Here is a 15,296-nt window from a genome sequence, read left to right as displayed (position 1 = left end):
GACTCTTTAAAAAGTAAATAGTTTTCCTTCATAGAGAAGGGAAGGGATTCGCCCCAAAGCTCTGCCATGAATAGCTGGCTTTATTTCTGGAACGGCTTTTCTAACTGCGTTCTGATTTTATTCACTCAGAATAAAGCAAGAACTCCTAAAACAAACTTGAGTAACTCAGACACCACCACTTCCCTCTGAACTCGGAGAAGCACGGGGTAGCTGAATCCACAGACATTCAGTCAGCCTTCTGAGGCCCCTAGGAAAACTTGCAGGAACTAGCCCAAGCCAGTTTCATCTCTGATTTTATCACAAACACATGGGAAGGAAGTCAAGGCACCCGGCAAACACGCTCCAGCCTTCCAGGGCCTGGCATCTACTGGTCCCTTCAAGAATGCACTATTTACCAGGCTGCAGACACTCCCGAAGAGACTGTGAGTGGGGAAGTGCCAGTCTGGTCCCCTTCAGGGGTCCTGCCAGGAAGGAGGGGCTCTCTCGGGGCTGGGGGTGGGGAGTGGTGGCCCAGAGAGTCACTCCCGGCCAAGAAAGCCAGAAGCAGGGCAATGCAGTCTCATCTGCTTTTCTGAAATTTGTTTACTTTGAAGCTTAATTTTTATGATAGCCTTATTCGATCCAAGCTCATCATTAAAAAAATTATGCAGCACAGAGGCCAGAAGAAAGGAAACTGCTGATCACTCTCAAGTAGCCCCTTAGAAGGACATTTCCTTTTCCTCTCAACTGTCCTTGGCAAATATGCATAATTGAAAGGACTGACAGACAGACCAGCCTGAGGGCAGGAGAACTGTATTCTACAAGGTTTTTCCATGAACATACACATGTTGTCAAGTAAAGAAAGTGACATTCAACCCACACTGAAGGAATACTTGAATTTCTCACAAATCATACTTTCACATAAAGGAATTAGCTTTCTAAAAGTCCTTTGCCATTTATCCTATTTAAATTTATTTTATTATTACTATGTGGGTGTGTACAAGCCCCATGGCACATGTGCGGAGGTTCAAGGACAACAGCTTTGGGAGTCAATTCTCCCCTCTGTGCGGTCCTGGAATAGAATTTGGGCAGCCAGGCTTCTGCAGCAAGCTGTTTTATCCACAAAGCTGTCTCGCACTGGTCCTAAAACCCTTTTTAAAAACAATCATGAAAAAGTGGGCCTAGAAAGACAGCTCAGCTGGTCAAGTGCTTGTCCTGGAGGCATGAAGGAAGTCCTAAATCAGATCCAAAGAACCCATGTTAGAAGTAAAAACAAACACGATGGGCCAGACCTACCAAGCAGCTCATGCTTAGAGGCAGAGGTAGGAAGATCTGTGAGTTCAAAGCATGCTTGGTCTACATGGTGAGTTCAGGGCCGGCCAGGGGTACATGGTGAGACCTTGTCTCAAAACTCAAAACAAACCAACAAACAGGAAGTTCAGTGGTACTCCCTTGTGGTCACAGCACTGGGAAGGCAGAGACAGGAAGGTCCCTGGGGCTCCCTGGCTAGCTGGCCTTGCCTACCTTGGGAGTTCTAAGCCAGCCAGAGACCCTGTCGCAAACAAGTGTGGTCAATGACTGAGGGTATGACACAGAACATTGTCCTCTGACCTCACATGCTGTGCACACGTGTACACACACCTTCAACACACGTGAATTAAACCGGCATGAAAATGGTTGCTTTTACAAAATATTTGTAGGTTTATTAATTTCAGGAGTTCAGAAGAGGGCGTTAGATTCCCTGGAACTGGAATCACAGACCGTTGTGAGCCACCATGTGGGTGCTGGTGTTTGAACCTGGGTCCTCTGAAAGAACAGCCAGTGCTCTTAACCACTAAGCCATCTGTCCAGTCCCACACAAACCGTCATGAGGGTTAAAAGACTCATTTTCCTCCCTCACCTGGTGCAGTGTCTCGAAGAACCCCAGGCCCTCTTTTGAGATGGCTTTTTTGATCCCTACCCTATCTGCCGGCCTGTTTGCTGAATAGATAAATTAAGATGTTTTTGGCAAAGATTGTCTTCCAAATAATATTCCTTCACACTTAACCAGAATTTGAATGACTGGCATGTTTGTTTCTTTAGCAGAATGTTAGGCTTAAAAGGTGGGATGGCTCAGTGGGTAAAAACATTTCCCACCAGGTTTCACAACCTGAGTTTGATTCCTGGGAGCCACATATGGAATAAGAGAAGCAACTCTCACAGGTGCGACCTTTGACTCTACACTTGTGCTACGGCATGTGTGCACCTCCCCAAGTAAATAATAAACAGGGAAATAAGTAAGTGTGCTAAGATAAATTTAAAGGCACCTTCAGATGTACTCGCAGGAAAAATCTTCAAATTCTACTGAGAATAAAGCACTCTCCCCGGCCACAGCCAACATGGAGCGTAAGCAGGGAGCAGACAGCACTTATGCTATTCCAGAGTGCTCATCCTCCCTCAGATCCAGGAAAATCCCAGCCAGACAAGGGCCTCTTTCTGAACCCGACCCTCGGCTGATGTAGGAAAGCCCTGTGCCCTGCAGTGCAACCATGTAGTTCTGAGTGACAAGGCAGGTCCAGGAATCAGTGCTGTGTAGACTGTTAGCCTCACCCAGCCAGCATCCTCCCCTGTACAGAATGGTGGCTGCCACCAATCTCTTTTGACCTGTGCATAGTCAGTGGAGGAAATGAGCAAGTCAGAAAGGAGCTCTGGTCTTTTGTAAGGGCAAATTAAACTGTGGGTGTGTGCGGGAGGGGCTGGCTGCTGACTTTAGACTGTTAGAAACACAGAATGGGCTTGGCTACTGGAACCCTCACATCAGTCTCCTTCCTCCTCCTCCTCTTTCTCCTCCTCCTCCTCTTCCTCCTCCTCCTCCTCCTCCCTTCTCCTCCTCTTCCTCCTCTTCTCCTCTTCCTCCCTCCCCCTTCCTTCTCCTCCTCCCCCTGACAAGGAACTCAACCAGTGTCACCAAGCCCGTAATGCTTGAGACAGTCTCACAGATGACCTCCACAGTACCACTGTCATTGTCATCCTGGCGAAGCCCCGTAGCCTCTGGGCCTCAGTTTCCTCATTTGTAGCATGTGGTTGACAGCTACCAGACACTCAGAGTCCTTAAGACGTTAAACCTGGATGGTGTGCACAAAATGCTTAGCCCAGATGTAAATACAGTACTCATCTATGAAACTCTCAAAGAATAAATATGGAGAAAGCAATGTTTGCCCTTGGGGCCTGTTATACTATAAAACCTCCAAAAACACCATGGTGTTCACAGATGTGAGATGGTTGGTCCTTTACTTAACACTAGGCATCTCCGATTTGGAGCTGAGCACTAGGAAATGCTGCCAGTGAGATGAGGTAAGGGTGTGTGTTCCTGGTTACCATATGTCTAGGGGGGGTTGTGTTAAGCCAGGTGTCTACCCATTCAGGAACATTTCGCTGAATGACAAGGGACTGGCAAGGCAACAGCTGACCTGCTAGGTTGGGGGACAAGGGCTGACAGTTAGAACCCTGTGTGGTAGGATATTATTTTAATGTGTGTTACTCTTGTTTGTGCTGTGCAACATCTAATGATGTAAAGATGTGTTGCCTTTGTGTATGCTGTATTTGTTTAACTTGGTGAAGCTGTGGTTCTTTGTCTAAAATACCTGATGGTCTAATAAAAAGCTGAAAGGCCAATGGCGTCGCAGGAGAAGGGATAGGCGAGGCAGGTGGGCAGGCAGAGGCAATATATAGGAGAAATCTGGGAGGAAGAGGATGAGGGAAAGAGAGAGGAATGAGGACTTCAGGGACCAACCACCCAGCCGCCCAGCCGCCCAGCCACCCAGCCACCCCAGGCACCCAGCTACATAGCCAGACATGGAGTAAGAAGGAAAGAAAAGGTATACAGGAATAGAGAAGCTAAAAGCCCTGAGGATAATTTAAGTTAAGAAAAGCTGGCAAGAAGCAAGCCAAGCTAAGACTGGGTATTCCTAACTAAGAATAAGCCTGTGTGTGTGATTTATTTGGGAGTTGGGTAGTGGGTCCCCCAAAGAGTCCAAAAGCCAAAAGAGTAAAACATCACACAACAACCCTGGTTCTGCTTTGGCTTGGTGAACCTTGCAGAAAAAATCTCTTAGAAGAAAAATATGTCTCTTTCCACTTCTTTTTAATTGTAATATGAACATATGAGGTTGGGTGGTGGTGATGCTCCCCTTTAATCCCAGCACTCAAGAGGCAGAGGCAGGAGGATCTCTGTGAGCTTGAGGCCAGCCTGGTCTACAGAGTGAGTTCCAGGACAGCCAGGACTACACAAAGAAACCCTATCTCAAAAACAAAACAAAGCAAAACAAAAAGAAAAAAAAACAAAATAACATATGGCATTAAATCTATCATCTCAACCAGTTTTGGGATATCAGGTTAACAGCACATATAAATCGTTGTGCACAGATCTCTAGAACTGTTTCATTTTATAGCGCGGACACTCAATATCAACAAAACATGTATTCTCCCAGTCCTGAGTAACCACTTTTCTCCCTTCCATTTCTACAAATTTTAACTTCTTTAGATATTTCACATGGCGGTATTATGATTTGGATGTCAGATGTCCTCTCCACCCTGACCCCAAAGACTCATGTAATGAAGGCTTATATGATATAAACTCATCAGTGAATTACCCCATGGATGACTTCATGGTTAAATGTTCTACTAGGAGGTGGGGTTGTGCCTTTGAAGTGCTTATCTTGTCCCTAGGCACTTACTCCTCCATTTTTTCTCTCTGCTTTCTGTCCACCACAAAGTGAGCCACCTTCATATACTCCCCCATGAGGTTCTGCCTCACCGTGCTGAACCCAGAAGGTACAGAGCCAAGTTAGCACTGACTGAAAACCACGAGCCAAAATAACACCTTCCTCCTTTAAGTTGTTTCTCTCTGGTATTTTGTCACAGTGATGAAGGACTGTTAATACAAATGAAAAGATAAGACATTTGTCCTTTTAAAACGAACTATTTAATGTTGTGGAATAATCTCTTTTGTCCACTGTAAAGATGTGTCTTTGCCAAGGCACCTTCTGATTGGTGTGATAAAGAGCTGAATGACAGGAAGAGGTTAGGTGGACTTCCGGGCAGAGAGAGAAGAGGAGGACATGAATCTAGTCATGGGATAGATGCTAGAGGACATGGAGAGGAAACAGGACATACAGAAGGAGAGGTAGATCCAGGAGCCACATGGCAACACGTAGATGAATAGAAATTGGTTAATTTAAGTTATAAAGACTAGTTAGAAACAAGCCTAAGCTAAGGCTGAATTTTCATAATTAATAATAAGTCTCAGTGTTGTTATTTGGGAGCTGGTGGTACAAAGAGTTGCTACAATTTAACTTAGTATAATCTTGTCAAAATTCATCCTTGTGTGGCATGTGATAGGGTTGCTTTCCTTTAAAGGCTTTATAATATTTTTCTGTAGGCATATAATCATTCCCTTTATCTGTTTGCCCATGTATGAACATACTGGTTTCTTCCACCATTGGCTGTTATGAATAGTGTTGGGATGAGCATGGCTATGCACACAGCTCTTTCAGATTCTGCTTTGAATTCCTTTGGATGGATACCAGAAGTAGGGTGCTGGAGTTTATGGTGAATCTTTTTTAATGTTTTTGAGGAAACTTCATGTTGTTTTCCAGATTTTTTATTCCCATCAATAGTATACACAGGCTTCAACTTCACATCCTTGGCAACACTCATAATTATATGATCTAGAGTCACCTACTTCATGGGCATGAAGTGAAATCTCATGGCCTTAATTTACATTTCCCTAATGATTGGTGTTGTTGATTATATTCTCATGCATTTATTGGACATTTGTGTAGATCCTTTGGATGTATATATTTTCAAATACTTTGCTCATTTTAAAGATTGTTGCCTGGAGTGTGCAGTGAGCTCTTTAAGACAGACCTCTTTATTTATTTACTTTATCTTTGCCCTGAGCTTTTCTGTCACATATGAACAACTGGTGCTATATCCAATGCCTCCCACTCCCTTCCTGTGTTTTCTTCCAGGAAGAAGAAAATGTTATAGTTAAAAATTTTTTAATCTATTTATTTAATTTAATGTGTATGGGTGTTTGGCCTGCATATAAGTTCTCTATGTGTGTGAACTGCACAAAGAGGCCACAAAACGGTCTAGATTTGGAGTTATAGGTGATCACGAGTTGTGATGTAGGAGATGGGCATCAAATCTAGATCCTTAGGAAGAACAGTCAGTGCTCTTAACCACTGAGCTATCTCTCCAGCCCAGGACTTTATAGCTTTAGGTCTTTCAGGTTAAAAATCCACAATGAGTTGGGTTTTGAATGCCACGTAATGAGAGTCTTCTGCATGCAGATTCCCAGTTTTCTCAAGAACATTTGTTGGTAAGATGGTCCTCTCTCTATGATATAATTGATATAGTTTGGTGTCTCTAGCCATATGTGAGCAATTTATCTAGCCTCTCTATTCTGTTGCAGAAGTCTATATATTTATCTAACATTGTTTATGCTAGTACTGCAGCATCTTAGTTATGATGGTTTTTTGCATGACAGATGCCTTCTTTCTGAACCTCCGAAGCCTGGCCACTGGTCTTTCCATTTCAACCCCTCCTGTCCACTGGTACATCTGCTCAGAAAGCTGTTCTCCTGACAAGGGCAGCTCTTTTGAATTAGTATGTTTTTTTTCTCTTTCAGATTCCCGACTACTCTTTGCAAATGACAGAGCTTTATGAATTCAGCATGGACCCTGGTCTAGTGTTAAGACCACACGGGCCTCATGGTCATCCTTTAGGCCATAGACATGTGTGGAAGGTCTGCTTTGGTCAAGCTCCCAGATCCAGACTAGAGTAGGGCACTTAAGGAGAGCAGCAGCCTCTTGTTCCTTGGACCTCCCCAACTTTCTTTGTTGTCGCATTTATGGTGAGAAGTGTGGCATGACAAACACCCTAAGACAGCTTCTCCACTCACACTGGGATGCGTCCTGATGAAGTCATTTAGCACAGCTGTCTCATTCCTCAGATAATGCAATCTCACTAATGCGCTCTTTACTCCACCCTGGTGCCAACTGAAGCATCCCATGAAAGGCAAAAGGAGTGGGCGGATGAAACCACAACTGCTGTCAAAGACCGGATCCAACTGCGGAAGCTTTTAGAAACTTCCCAACCCCGCCCACTTAAGAAATCGAATGGAACTAAATTTAATCAACACCATTCCCTTGCCTGCTTTTCAGAGCACTTGTTTCCTAATGTCTAGAGAGATGAATCTCTTAGCCGAAGGGCTGCTCACTGTCTCTCCAGGCGCATGCGTGTTACCTGTTCTTGTTCCTGTGATTTCCTCCTTTCTCTCCTCCCTGCAGGACTTGGGTTTTATTCATTCTCCTGAGGTGCTAAGTGCAGAGTAAGGGCAAAAAGATAATCCATCTACCACTTTTACTAGTTTCCCTTCCCCCAGCTTTGAACCTTTTGAGCCCTTCCCTGCAATGAGTAAAGTGAAGGGAAAAGCTTTCCAATATGATCTGAATGTCTTGCAGTAGCAGGTGTGTGACCTGATCGTTCTCCACCCACAGAAGGAAACCTCGATGGGCTGGGGACAAGGGACCAGAGGTTGGCGGTTAAGACCAGAGGTTGGTGGTTTAGAGGTTTTTGTCTTAGCAAAGCAAGCAAATGCTAAGGGCCTTCTGTGACCACTGACAGGGCCTCTATTTGTCTAAGAAAGAGGAAGTTGCAGATATGTGTTCTTTTAGATGACTGTAACGGCCCGCTCACATATCTGGGCATATAAGACCATATGTCGTGGCTTTCTAAAAGAATCCTGTTTCCCAGAGATGGTCCAAAGAGTCATGAAGACAAGAATATGATTTTCCCAAGAGCCAACCTGTAACAACTGATGCCTGGGTACCCCTGAATCCTTGCATAAAAGCCCAAGAATAGCAATTCACTCTTCTGCCCATCCAATGGAATGGGAGCTCAATCTTGGGTTATGGGACTTGAGACAGGGTTTCTTACACATCTGAGTTTTGGTCTTTGGTTCACAATCATGCGAAAAATCATTGAATATGAAGCCCAGGCGGGGTGAGAGCCTCGTGGGATTCCAGGAAGAATAAGTGACTGCCAAATCAAAACTTCTTTATTCCCAATCATTCTGACTCATGCCTCCTCTCATTTGTTTCCCTAATGAGCGCATTCTCCAGACTCTGACCGACCACTTCCTTCCCAACGTCTAAGACAGAGGTAACGGAGGGAGAGCAGCTGAGGAATGTACCTACAGCTGATGCCTTGCTGAGAAGGCAGGAAAGGGAGGGGCAAGTAAGGACCTTGGAGGAGTCTCAAGAAGCCTCTGACAATAGCTTGTGTTCAGAAGACACAAAGCGAGATGGCACGAAGAAGCCTGCTCTCTATCACAAGGAAGATTAGATTTGTGGTAGGAGCTACTTGATAGTTTAATTCTATTTCCCATGCTAAAAACTTGGGAAACGTCAACAATGATCTATAGTCTTTACATTTCTTTAGCACTTGGGGTAGTGTTCGACTGTCAAACGTTCTTCGTGCATTCTGAGCGCCCCCCTTCCTCCCTACCTGTGAACCCAGAGGATGGTCTATCTTCAGATGCAATCAGGGCACCTACCACAGACACAAAGCTGCTGAGGGGAAGATTGCAGGAGAAGATCTGCTTCTTTAGCTGCCAGATCTTCCACGTCCAAACACTGTCACAACGTGCTCTTATTTATAAAGAAACTAAGTTTTGCTGACTTCAGTGGGAGTTTTCATAGATTGAAGTTAAAAACCCAAGTGGTTCCATCTACTACTTCTGTCATATCTAAGACATAGTCTGATGGGAAGGTAAGAGCATAAATTGGTGGCTTTGTGCTTTACGTGTAGCTCAGACTCATACAGGAAGTCTCATCATTAAGAAATGATGGTCCCTTGGGTAGGGTGACTTTTTAGGCTTATGTTTCTGGGAACAGTCCTAGTTACCCATGCTAGGCCAATGTTATGTCACAAATCTTCCTGATGAAAAATGGGAGCGATAGCCAGGCATAGTGGTGCATGCTTTTAATTCCAGCATGTAGGAGGCAGAGGCAGGTGAATCTCTGTGGGTTCAAGGCTACCCTGGTCTACATAGCAAGTTACAGGAAAGCCAGAGCTACACAGTGAGACTCTGTCTTGAAAAAAAAAAGAAAGGAAGGGACAAGAAATGGATGCAGTGACAAAGCCTTGATGCCGAAGATGCAGTCAGACACGCCTACCTCCTAGAACTGATGGGCTGGGTGGGCGGGCTGATTTTCTCAATCTCCAGCCACAGGCACACTCTGTATCCTGATCTCAGCTTGGATGGAAGTGCTGGACTGTGGAGTTGGGGAAATACCAGGCTGCTTTCGAATGTAAGAAGGGAAAGCAATACTCTAAGAGAGCAGTTCTGCTTCCTCAATGAGTGATGGATACGGTGGTGGTAAGAGAAAACCATTGTAGGAGAAGCCCTCCATGGATACTGATACCTCACCTCCCAACAGAGAGGATGCAATGGATAACCCCACAACTCAGCAGTCTTCGAGTGCCACAGAATAGATAGATACACCCAGATGCTCCCACACTCAGCGATGGGTTGGTGATGGCAATGTTAATGTCTTCTGTCTTATCTAAACATGCCAGCCTAGAACTAAGAGAAAATGTGCTTTAACCATCAACCTCTCTAGCACACAGACTGCTAATATTTGGTGAATTGGTAAGTGACAGTAACTAAATCCTCCCTTCCCCCTATTTGAACAACAAAACCAGAAGAATCCGGGTGACCCTCAACTCCAGGATTCAAACTTAGATTTTCACTCGTCCACTGGGGGCATTCCTTCCACAGGCTAGTAGGTCCTTAGAGCCCTAGCACATTAGACATCAGAAGATACTGTCCCTTCATTATAGCAAATAACATTTATAGACCACGTAAGGAGAGGCAGACGGCACACTTAAATATCGTGTGTTAACTTATGTAGCCATCCCTCATGTCCATGGGGTAGCCATTGAGACTTTTGCTCTATATTTGAGGAAACAGAGGCTAACGGGGTGAAGGGAACCATCCTGAGTCCCACAGTACATTACTCAGGTCGAGATCTAGCTGACTCAAACCAAATTCTTATTCTAGCCCAGTCCTGGGGAAATGGAAATATGGACACAGGCCCAAGAGAAGTAAGGAGTGAAGAACAGAGAACAACGGTAGACAGAGGCCACTGCCTTTGAGGAGGGAAGAAGGGGGATGGGAGAGGCTTGGACCAGGAAGCTGAGAGTATGGTCTCATCATCAGGGGGAGATCCTGGTCTGCCAAGGACCCAAACATTCCTTACCCTTCTGCCCTAGGAGCACAGGTCTGTCTTCTATGTTGCCCCTGTGAGTGGGGCAATCTCCATATAGTTGTTCTTGGGTCACACTGTATACGGGGACACACTTGCCTATCCTCAGCCTCTCAGTGAAGCATGGAAGGCAAGAGAAGACACAGGACAGGGATGAGGGTTGAAAGAAATCTGTTCACCATCTACCTTTGGATGAGTAAGCAAGTCCTCTGGCCTACATATTTTGCTATAATGAAGGGAAGGTGTCTCCTGATGTCTGAAGATCTAGGGTTCTGAGGACATGGCCTGTGGTAGGCATACCCCAGGGCTGGTGAAAACCCAAGTCTCCATCCTGGAGTCGAGGTCACCCAGATTCTCCCGGTTTTGTTTGGTGGCCAAGAATGTCCTTTGGGAGAACATACCTCATTTCTCCATGGGGAAGAGGCAGACTTTGGGAGCCAGTGTGTGTGAGATGGCGAGCAGAGCACAGGCTTGCTCAACCTTCTTCTGACTCTGTTGGGGGTGGGGTGTGTGTGTGGGGGTGTCCTGCTGTCACAGAAACTGCATTCCTTCAACTCCAGCTTGCTCTCTGTGGGTAAGGCTTGCAAAAGGGTGACCTGGTCCTTCTGACTTAGGGTGAACTATTAACAAGCTGTATAGGGGATGCATTTTCCAGCCAGCTAATTTGGTGTTCAACTGTTTTGAACTTTGATAAGGAAGAAGAAAGGCCTATTGTGTCTTCCCACCCTCAAGAGGCAACTCTCACTTTCCCTCTGTCTAATGGCTCAGTAAGTGTTCTTCTCTGTTTGGATCAGAATAATAACAGTGCATCTCTCAAGGGCTGATGGATGAGGTGACTCTAGTTAATACAGGTGAAGCAAGAGTGCCCAGCACAGTATCTGTAAGTGCACAACACACAGCATCCATCCATCCACTGCACACTGGGGCCCCGCGGGTGTGTGTGTGTGTGTGTGTGTGTGTGTGTGTATGAAGCCATTTGTGCTGAGTACAATCACCTCCCAGCAGAGATGCCTGCTTGCCCCAATACCCCTCTATCACTGCCCCCTTTCCTGATAGTGATGCAATCCTTCTTTTAATAAATCTCAATTGTTCAGCTCTTAAAATAGAATCTCAAATGGGGAAGGACGTCAGTCTTGTCTAAGGTGGCAGCTGCTCCCTGAGGGTGTACCCAGGCCCACTTAGAGAAGAGTGCTGTAGGGCCTCGCCCTCTTAAGCCCTGACACTTGCATCCTGCTCACAGCAGGTGTGAGCCAGGCCTGGGACCGGCACACAAAGCCCTTCCTACCCAGCAGCAGCTCCTGAGCCACACACCAGGAAGCACGGGGATTCAACTGGTTTTCGTCCAGACAGTCTGGGGCCTCCTACAAAGAGGAGCGTTAATTCCTGTCTATCTAAAGCAGGGGTAGCAGCATTTGCTGTGAGACAGCTGGGCGCGGGGGATTATCACTGTGCATATATGAGCCTTCATGCAAAGGGTCGATGTGGTCACACATGTGCACTGCCCTCTAAAGCATGCAAGCAGGAGACGCCTCTCTAGAGCTCCTGCAACAGCTGGCAGCCCAGGGATAGCTCTGAGCCAGCCAGCAGGGGAAGCCGGAGGCAGAGCCACCCCTGCCGTAGAAAGAGAGGCTGCCCAGGTGCTTTGTGACCTCGGTTACTATTGGAGAGAACCGAAGAACGTTCTCTTAGGCTTCTTTCCATCATTCTTGCTAGAGGAAGTTCCTGGCATCCTTCCCCTGAAGTGCTCACGCTGCTCTGGGGAAGGAAAAGAGGTGTCAGTGGTGATCTGCCACCCCTGGCCTGTGAACCAAAACCTGACATGGAAAAGTCACGGAACACTGCTGCTATCCAAGGATGGAGAGAAAGACAGGCATTGAGGAGAGCTAACTGCAAGGACCTGGGGACAGAAGGCTTTGAGTTTGTTTGTTTTTGAGACAAAGTTTCTCTGTGTAGCTTTGTAGACCAGGCTGGCCTAGAACTCACAGAGATCCACCTGCCTCTGCCTCCCGAGTGCTGGGATTAAAGGCGTGCGCCACCAACACCCAGCAGGCTTTGAGATTTTTACAAAGTCAAGTTGACTACCAAACCTTGGAAGAACAACTGACTTTATGTTCACTAATAAAAATGACTGGCCAGTGGGCAGGAGTAGTGGCTAGGAGGAGGGAGGGGAGATGGAGCGGAGCCTGTTTCTCAGGAAGCAGCAAACTCTTTCCTTTACTCAAATGAATGAGACTGTCTGAACCTTTCTGAAAAGGGTTTGTGGCTCAGAAAGACAGAGCTGCCCGTATTTCCATGCCAATGCCAGGTGGCAACAATATCTGCAGTGGCTTGGCCTGCATCCAGACAGATGACAAAGTAAAGGAGGCTGCATGAGTGACAGTCTGCTTTGAGGCACTTTAGTGCACCCTGCCCCTCCTCAGGGAGACACCTGTCTTCCTGTGTGACCACCTATAGAGTAATGGGACAGGGACAGTGCTGGGCACTGAAAAGTTTCTGCACCCCAATAAGCCTCTCCGCTGATGCAGCAATCCAAATCAGGCCAAAGCAACCCGAATTGTAAAAAGCCCACATTTAATGGATACAACGCTCCCAGATGGCCTTCCAGAGAGGAGATGCAGAAGGGAGACGGGAAAAACCATGAGTCTGTTTTCTGGGGGACAGTTTTATATACCCTGTGGGAGGGGTCTGGAGCATCTCTGGGGGAGGGGTCATCATTTGGCAGGCTTTCTGAGATGCAGCAGGTTTGGAGAGAGACAGGGGTAGGGGCTTGGGTGGAACCTCCACCAAGACATCCCAGACTCTCTAGGTATACGGCTTGCAGGGGCTGGGGTAAAGGTCCACCATAACAGGCACCATAGTACTTAGCCGCTTCTAAGGCTGCCCACGATGACCAGTGTCTGTCCTGAGTCCTACTGTCAGCCATATATGACATTTCCCACAGTCCAGCAGCACTTCTGGCACATGGCCAACAAATGATCGTTGTGATTCCAGGGTCAGGCCTTGCCATAGATTAAGAAGCATTTGGAGGCAAGAGTGATGGCATACACTTTTTAATCCTAGTACTCAGGAGGCAGAGGCAGGTGGATCTCTTTGAGTTCGATCGAGGCCAGCATATTCTACAAAATGAGATCCAGGACAACCAGGGCTGTTACACAGAGAAACCCTGTCTTGAAAAACAAAACAAAAAAAGCATTTGGGGGTCAGGTGGGGGAGAAGATCATGTCAATTTAGAACACAGGAAAGCAGTCAGATCCTAAGCCCAGTTCACAGGCACATGACAGAGTGGGCTGGCATCGGCATGCCTGTGCCCTGAGCTAGATAGTCCACCAAGGCTCAAAAGGCTCTACAGGGACGCGGTGGTTATTTAACCCAATGCTTTCAACCTGCAAAGCTCCTGAGGCTGAGTGGCCAGCTTGAGTTACACAAAGAAGGAAGGGTCAGAGGCAAACAGCTGTGACCCCCAACTAAAGGCTGATATTTTCTGGGAGAGTCTCCTAGGAGACTGGTAGTTTTCAAGTGGTATTAGTGTCAGCCCATAGCTCAGTTTCTATACCTATTTCTATTTCTGCTGGAAGGAAAAAAAGAAAAAAAGAAAAGGAATCCACTGCTTAAAGTGACTACAAATAAAAATAAAAAATAAGTTAGAACCGAACACTCAACAGAGTGTGTTAGTTTATATGAACAACTGTAACTGAACAATGCTGGTTATATTTTTCCCAATTTTCACAATCCCAACTCTGCCAGCCTTGGGCCTAGTGGTAGTTTGAATGTAATTCGCCACCATAGTCTCAAAGGGAGGAACACTATTATGAGGTATGGCTTTGCTGGAGTGGGTATGGCCTTGTTGAAGGAAGTGTGTCACTGTGTGTGTGTGTGTGTAGGGGTGGGCTTTGGTTTCCTAGGCTCAGGACACTGACAGTTAGCTTCCTGTTGCCTGCAAGACGAAACAGTTTCAGCTCCAGCAACGCGCCTGCCTGCACCCCGCCATGCTCCCTGTCATGATGATGGACTGAACCGCTAAAACTACAAGCAAGCCACCCCAATTAAATGTTTTCTTTATAGGCGTTTCCATGGCCATGGTGTCTCTTTATAGTAATAAAAACATAAAATAAGACAGGTTCCAAACTTGGAGAGTTCCAGGCACCACCCGGATAGTTAGATGTCATAACAGACTAGAGAATATGATATCTAAGGAAACAGAGAAATACACTTATTGGGATTCATAAAAAACACGTTTTAATAACCACAGGTTCTACTTTATTGATTGTTAAAAAAGCCCTTCCTTGTGTGCAAGAATAAGAACTTATAGACGTCTGTGATTTTCCGCTAAGATTTGAAAAAGAAAAGTTCTAGCGTTTCAGATCAACGCAGAAGGGTCTATGAGAGTGTTGGAGGCCCACCAGTGGGTGCTGATCTAAAGCCACCATCAGAGCGGGGGCAGATGCCCTGTGTGTGGGTGGGAAGGCATTACCTTGAGGACAGTAACAAACCCAGAAGGCGGGCTTTCTGGTTGCTTGGTTAGTGCATGGTCGGCCCCTTGGGAAGATTTCAACTGGGCCCCTCAAATGTCTTGGTAGGGAGCAGGGAGGCTCCAGGGTTCCTTGCCAGCCGGACTGATATGAACCAGCCTCCAGGACCAGAGGCCTGGACCACTGACTTGCCTGGGGGGAAGAGGGCAGTCAGACCACCCAGTCAAGGCTCCTCTGGCCTGAAACCACAGGATTCATAGTCTCGGCTTCTGGTAGCCCTGCATACTTCTCCTCTCCAAGTCTGCCTCTAGCAAGCCTTCCTCTGTCAGTAAGCTAGTCTGCCTGGATCAGAAAGCTGCTGCAAACAGTCCTGGGGGTGGTTCTGAGTCTCTGTCTAGAAAAGCTGCATAGCAGTAGGGCTTGGTTGTGGAGGACAAATGGACTTAGATTGACTCCTGCTTCTGACAGGATGAGCCTTCCCAAGCCTCAGTCTCCACCAATCAGGACTGACTGACAGTTGGTGCCAATAGCC

The 15,296-nt window shown here is 46.5% G+C and overlaps 1 protein-coding gene across 8 annotated transcripts in view; it reads right to left on the bottom strand.

Annotated features, from left to right (window-relative positions):
* The window catches only part of Slc44a3 (solute carrier family 44 member 3), a 79,220-nt gene that overhangs the window by 10,951 nt on the left and 52,973 nt on the right, over positions 1–15,296 (bottom strand). Inside the window, exon 13 of one of the 8 annotated variants that reach the window (XM_040751952.1) lies at positions 4,244–12,050. The exons of 5 other annotated variants lie outside the window; for them this stretch is intronic. In XM_040751952.1, the coding sequence (XP_040607886.1) occupies positions 11,829–12,050 (222 nt within the window). In that variant the 3' untranslated portion in view covers positions 4,244–11,828. Of the gene's footprint in view, positions 1–4,243; positions 12,051–15,296 lie in introns of those variants that run through there. 2 more of the 8 variants (XM_040751951.1, XM_040751956.1) reach the window with 2 other exon arrangements.

This window comes from Mesocricetus auratus, unplaced genomic scaffold (assembly GCF_017639785.1).
Source record: "Mesocricetus auratus isolate SY011 unplaced genomic scaffold, BCM_Maur_2.0 Super-Scaffold_100009, whole genome shotgun sequence".
NCBI lineage: Eukaryota > Metazoa > Chordata > Mammalia > Rodentia > Cricetidae > Mesocricetus > Mesocricetus auratus.
The sequence above is the reverse complement of the archived record's forward strand: the minus strand, read 5'-3'. Positions and strand labels throughout refer to the sequence as shown.